The sequence below is a fragment of the Anguilla anguilla genome, chromosome 5, assembly GCF_013347855.1.
Source record: "Anguilla anguilla isolate fAngAng1 chromosome 5, fAngAng1.pri, whole genome shotgun sequence".
NCBI classification, from domain to species: domain Eukaryota; kingdom Metazoa; phylum Chordata; class Actinopteri; order Anguilliformes; family Anguillidae; genus Anguilla; species Anguilla anguilla.
This window is the reverse complement of record NC_049205.1, coordinates 35,039,578-35,046,160: the sequence shown is the minus strand read 5'-3', so window position 1 is coordinate 35,046,160 and position 6,583 is coordinate 35,039,578. Positions and strand designations below refer to the sequence as shown.

Genomic DNA, 6,583 nt, shown 5'->3' with positions numbered 1-6,583 from the left:
AGTCTGTTGGTAACTCCTATGCTGCATCTATTTAAATGTGTGCTTTGAAAATAGGTGAGAGTAGGATGTTTTCTATGAAAAATTAATGACAATTAAAGGAAGAGACATTTGTTAATGAGAGATGTTAGCCACACGTCCATGAACTTCAAAGGAGACGTGTGGTGCTACAGGTTAGCACAACATGCATTAATTATGAGTTTTTAGAAAACAGGCACAGAAAACGTAGCCTGAATAAAAGTCAGGAGCGTCAGGCCTACAGCAGGGTCGGAGCCAAGCAGGTCAACTTCAAGCCTGGCCACAACCATCAACCATAATAATTTGCTGAAGATCTGTCTGTGCAATCATCATCATGTGCTGTTGTTTTCCATCTATTTATTTTTGTGTTACTAAGTTACAGTTTCTAATTAATGAGTAGTCCCAGAAAGAACAGCATTAGGATTTCACAGTCTATTGCATTAAAACGTATTATTATTATTATTATTATTATTATTATTATTATTATTATTATTATTATTATTATACTTTGGTCAGGTGATACCTACCCAATGATTATTGCTATTATTATTAGTAATAGTAGTTGTGTGTAGCACAATCATGTTTTTCAACAGTTTTGCCTTTAGTATTTCATATTTTAGAATCATCCTAGAATACCCTATGAACCACATTTTTGCCAAAAGCCTTTTTTTTTTTTTACTTCACCACTTTTCTCACTGCGAGCCACTCAACAACTGAGAACCAGACCTGAAAATAACAACCTCCAAAGGATTTAATTAGCCTGTAGCCAAACCTGTAGCTCTCTTAAATCTCACTCCACACACCTCTGTGGACATTGCCAAGTTTTATTATTTATATGTACTTCATTACATCTGACATGTTTGCAGCATAAACAATTAACATGACAGGTAAACAACTGAAATATGTTTGCTGTAGATGAAATGAATGTTCAAAGTTATTCCATTTTTAAAGTTCAGGAGCAGAACAGAAGCATAACATGCACCACATACCTAGTAGTAGTGTTATACTTCTTTAATTTGGAAGAACAGGTAGAACATATTGATCCTTCCCGAGTGATATGATCATATGATAGTCATAAGTGAAGGAGAAATACTATATTGAGCTGTGTCTCTTTGTCAACCTCGCACTTTGGGCTAATCCGAGGCTAGGCTGTTTCGGTAGAGCAGTTAATGAAATAGGAAACTGTGAAGGGCTGACACCATGAGGGGAGCCCCAATGTGGTATTTTCACCCTGAGGTTTTGTTTTGGTTCTTTTTCATATCGTGACAGCAACTTCCCCATCGGAGGGGGAAGCCCTCACACAAAGGGATTCTGAGGTTTTTGAATGTGTTTCCCGTCACCTCGTACAATCTTCATAATACTGGCAATTTTGCTCAATATTTCACAGTATTTCCCTGAAAAGGCCCAAGGAGTTAAAGGAAATAATGCTTCACAATTTCATGTTGTGTGAATGGGTATGGTCTCACACAGAGTACTATGGAGATACAGCATGTGAGTGAAGAGAAGTGAACAGCAGACACAATCCAATAAATGGAAGGACATTTATTTGGTGATTAGCTCTTCTAATTGGAGGACTAGTATTCATTATAATGTTGAAAGATCAGAGGAACAGAAGTGAAACCTGATACTATAGCTCAGCGCGTCCCTGAGCTGCAACTGTTACGACACGGACAGAGACAAATTCAGCTCTCTCCCACAGTCCGTAATACACGTACATGCAGCCATGCACGCAGACCCGCCCTACAATTGCATAAGCACATAGAAACAGAGATGTTTATGTGCACACAATGCAGGTTCAGATGAATTTCGGCCGGTCAATAATCACTTCTAAAATAGATGTTGATACGTGTCGCTTTGAACAGCATCAGAAAGGGATGAACAAATTGAAGATCAGCCTAGAAGCTTCATGAAGCGCTTTCATTTTTTCATGGGTTAGAGAGTCACTCCTATACTGGGTATAAGACAACATTTGTACCAATGGGCTAAGGTTCAATGCATGGCATAAGCCACCTACTGAATATATACAGTATGTAAACTGAAAGTGTCATTTTGCCGCTAAACGTTCATTTCTTATAACAAAAGTTCTGTTATAGGGATTCCATTTTAAATGAACACAGCTTCAGTCAATTAAAGTGGAAATTCACTGACAACCTCGATGAGTCATACAACAAATATATGGATCTAGTGCACTATATGTAGGGTGACCATACATTGAATTTCAAAAAAGCAGCCAGGGGCCCGAAGGGATTATAAATATAATGACAGGTATTAAAATCTAGTTTTGCTTTTTGATTTTTACATTTTTAAGACTTTAGAAATCACACATGGACACATATTTTCAGTCCCAAAAAGAAGAAATGTCTTTGAAAAAGAGAATACCTGTCCAGCCTACTACATGGCATTCTGAATGCTATTTTCTCTGGTTAACATTAACTTTTAAAAAGTTCATTCTTAAACAGAGAATGTCCACAAAATAAATTCCCACATATAAATCCCACCATGCTACAATTGAAGTAATTATAAGAAAAACCACACATTTTTTGTTTCCCATTTACAGTCTTTTACAGAAGTTCAAAGATTGTATCAGTGGAAAGGTCAGAAATCCCTCTGCAACTCAGCACTCACCTCAGATTCTACACAGTATCTCTGTGAAGAGACATTTTTAAATTTACTTGATGCACATGAGATGGGTGTACAGTGAACTTCTGATGTTAAGGACAGGATAACATGCAGAATGCTCATTACATCATGTGACCAGCATGGGCAGCGCTCCCAGTAATATGGAGTGATTTATGTGTGGTAAACGCATATGTGGCAAGAATCTATTTTCTCAAGGCACCGGGCATAGACATAGAAACATTTAAAATAATGAAATTCTTAACAAAATTTTTCTGAAAGGCTGTTCAACAATAATTTTGTAGCAAGCAAGCAAGGGTTATTCATCGCAAATGTTATAACAATACAAAATAAATTACTTAAGTACACTTACACAACTGAATGAAAACAGTTGGTTCCTGTGGTTTTGTGTGGCTGACTCTTTAAAACTGGATGCAGAGTGAGACACCTTGCTCTGCAACCTGTGTTTTGTCAGTCAGGTTGCAGATAATACAGTTAAGTCACTAAAACTAGGCTGCTGATGCAAAGACACTCCGTGGTACTTTGTTGTTTAGCTCCAGCCTTATCAATTGTCACCTCCTACTGTTTCCACTGCAGCAGGTGGGTATATTTTTCCAATAAGCAAATGAACATTAGCTTTGTGTTCCTGCAGGAGCTTGTCTGTTTCAGCAACGATGATAGCTTATTCATGATAAAAAAGTACTCATGGCTTCAAGTTTGGCCAACATATCAACCTAAAAATATATTAATATATAGTTTTTATTGTTTTGGTCATACAGAATAGATACAGATTCTATATTTATGAAGTTTATACACGAGAAACAATCAGAACTAGAAAAGGTTTTGAACTAAACCAAAAAACATTTACAGAAATGGCACCTTTAATGAAAAAAAAAGGATTTGTATTGACAGAAGTTCCCAGTCAAGCAAAACCTGCCCTTTGACATTATAAGAATGTGGTAAACAAAGCCCAGCACTACTATTTTTCAGTATCGTTAATAAAAAGCTTTAAGCACATTTTGAAACCCCCCGTATGTTGCAATTCATCAAAAAAGGAAGTGAAACCCGTGAACCAAGGAATTGTAGCATGGTGTGTTAACTGTGAGGCAGACTAAGCTGTCTGAAATATTAATTTCACAATAAATCTGTCTGAAGATTCATACTGCATCATACTGTTATACTGTCATACCATGTAAAATAACTGTAAAGACAGAGCCTATACATGAATATGGAAAATACAAAACAAATATAAGACCAGTTATATTAATAACAAAGATTCTGTTGTACAGCAGGTGTTCAGCCTCATTGTAAAAGTTTATGTGATTTTTAAACGGAAAATTCCTTGTCATCATCATCAATCCAGAGCACAGTGTGAAACCCTATCTCACCATGTCAGCAGGATCTAAAATAAACCTGGTTAAGCAACCACTCTCTTGGATAAGCAGCTCGAGACGCAGGCTTCCTCAGTTTCCTCTCTGATCAACAGTTATGAAAGGCAAAGGAACATTCTCTCGAGAGTCAAAACCTTGTACATACTTAAAATGTCCAGAAAACCAACACTTGGTTTCATAATCCAGTTCTCAAATTCAACACATAAATTAGTATTAAATGAATTTGACATAATATAACACGATTTTCAATACAAATACTCAAGGTGCATCTAGAACTAGAACAACATACCTTTCAAATGACAGACGGCAAATGCCTTACATAAAACTTTAGGGGGTAACGTGTTCATATAAGTTCAACAAAACTGCATCTGTATCCTGTATTTTCGAATCTGTGCAGCACAAAGCAGGCTCCTGTTGCAAGCTTTGCCGTTTTGATACAAAGGACAACTCCTTAGTCCTCTCACCCGTAGCTGAGCTGGAGATGTGGCGGAACAGTTTTCGCATCCCGGTGTCACGCAGGGAGCTTCGGAAGGTGCGCGCGGCAAACATGTAAAGGAGAGGGTTCGCGGTGCTGCTGATGAAGGCCATGGCGCCTGCAATGAATGCCATGGTGGCGCTGGCCTCCTCCAGACTCTTGGCAGCGCCGGGGTGCCACTCGCCGATGGCGATGGCGACGAGCGAGAGCACATTCCCCACATGGTGAGGCGTCCAGCAGAGGCCGAAGACGACGACCACGCTGGTGATCAGGAGCGTGGACTTCTGCTTGGCCTTGATGGTCATCTGGGCGATCCGGCTGCACACGCAGCTATAGCAGACCACGAGGACGGAGAAGGGGATGACGAAACCCACCAGGGTCTCCAGCAGCAAGCAGACCACCTCCTGGCTCTTGGAGGTGTATTCCCTGACCAGGCACTGCTCTCTTCCCTCCACCTCGCCTAACGCTTGTGTGGGGATTATGGGAACACTGAAAAGGAAGGCCAGAGCCCAGAGGACCAGCAGAACCTTGCTCAGCAGGTCCCTCTTCCTCCAGCTGACAGAGGCGAACGGGTACCGGATGGCCACGAACCGCTCCACGCTCATGACCGTGATGATGAACACGCTGCCGTACATGGAGGAGTTTATGACGTAGACCATCGCTTTGCACATGCCCTTCCCAAAGACCCAGGAGTGAGCTAAGGAGTAGATCCACAAAGGCAGGGTGACCAACACCAGCAGGTCGGCGACAGCGAGGTGGAGGATGAGCACCAGGGTGTGCGAGCGCTGCTTGACGTGTCGCAGGATTGTCCAGATCACCAGAAGGTTCCCTGGAGCCCCCACCAGGAAGGACAGCACCAGGATCACACAGGCCACCGCCATTCCTGTGACCCAGACCTCCAGCTCAGTCCCTTCGCTTGGCAATGTGCTAGAGCCATTCATGTTGTCACCTCTTCATTTGTGAATGCAGACTGAGGATACTCAAGAACAAGCATGCACCCACTTCCTTTTTACTGCTGAAAAGAACAGGAAGGACATTTTAGGGAGGAATCTCAATGCAGAGAATTGGTGACTCATCCCTCTTATTTCTGTGTCACAAGAGAGGAATAAGTGGCTGCATCACTTTAAGAAAACTGAGATGTACAGTGTACTGTATATACTGATAAACTGAAGCAAGGTGAAGTGATAAATGACACATGAAGAAATGTATAAAATATGTTTGTCTAGCAGACATAAACAAATAGGCTATATACAAGCAAGTAACAGGCATTAGTTTGTATGCAAATATGTGTGTGCATGTACGCATGTGTGGTGTCCATGCTTATACATTGCCCAACAGAATTGTTGGCAACCTCCATTAATATGAGCACAAAGTGCAGGACTAAATGTACAAAGGTACATTCAGAAAAATCATAAAATTAAACAGTTCAGTTTTGATTCCATTGATAAGACAACGATACAGTAGCTCAAATGGCATACCTCAAACCTGATACAAAAATGGCTTGCTGAAAACAGAATTAAGGTTTTGCAATAGCCATTCCAGTCTCCTGACCTGAACCCCATTGAAGACGTGTGCGGTGAGCTTAAGAGGACAGTGCACAAGTGAAGAACAAGGACTCTGAAGGGTCTGGAGAGATTCTCTATGGAGGAATGGTCTCTAATCCCTTGCAGTGTGTTGTGTTCCTAACCTCATAAAACATTACAGGAGACGACTCCGTATAGTTATCTTTGTAAAGGGAGGGTGCACAAAGTGCTAATACAGGAATGCCAATAATTGCAACACATCATCAAAATAAAAATAAAAAATTGCAATTAGCATTAAATATTTGTTTTTCAAAAACAAATATTTAATGCTAATTGCAATTTTTTATTTTTATTTTGATGATGTGTTGCAATTATTGGCATTCCTGTATTTAGCACTTTGTGCACCCTCCCTTTACAAAGATAACTATACGGAGTCGTCTCCTGTAATGTTTTATGAGGTTAGGAACACAACACACTGCAAGGGATTAGAGACCATTCCTCCATAGAGAATCTCTCCAGACCCTTCAGAGTCCTTGTTCTTCACTTGTGCACTGTCCTCTTAA

General features: G+C 40.3%; 1 protein-coding gene across 1 annotated transcript; it reads right to left on the bottom strand.

Annotated features, from left to right (window-relative positions):
• Nucleotides 1-3,372: 3,372 nt before the first annotated feature.
• Nucleotides 3,373-5,524, bottom strand: si:dkey-148a17.6 (uncharacterized protein LOC108190685 homolog). Its single transcript, XM_035417002.1, has one exon. It carries the CDS (start codon nt 5,436-5,438, stop codon nt 4,350-4,352), a length of 1,089 nt encoding a protein of 362 aa, XP_035272893.1. The 5' UTR covers nt 5,439-5,524; the 3' UTR covers nt 3,373-4,349.
• Nucleotides 5,525-6,583: the final 1,059 nt, after the last annotated feature.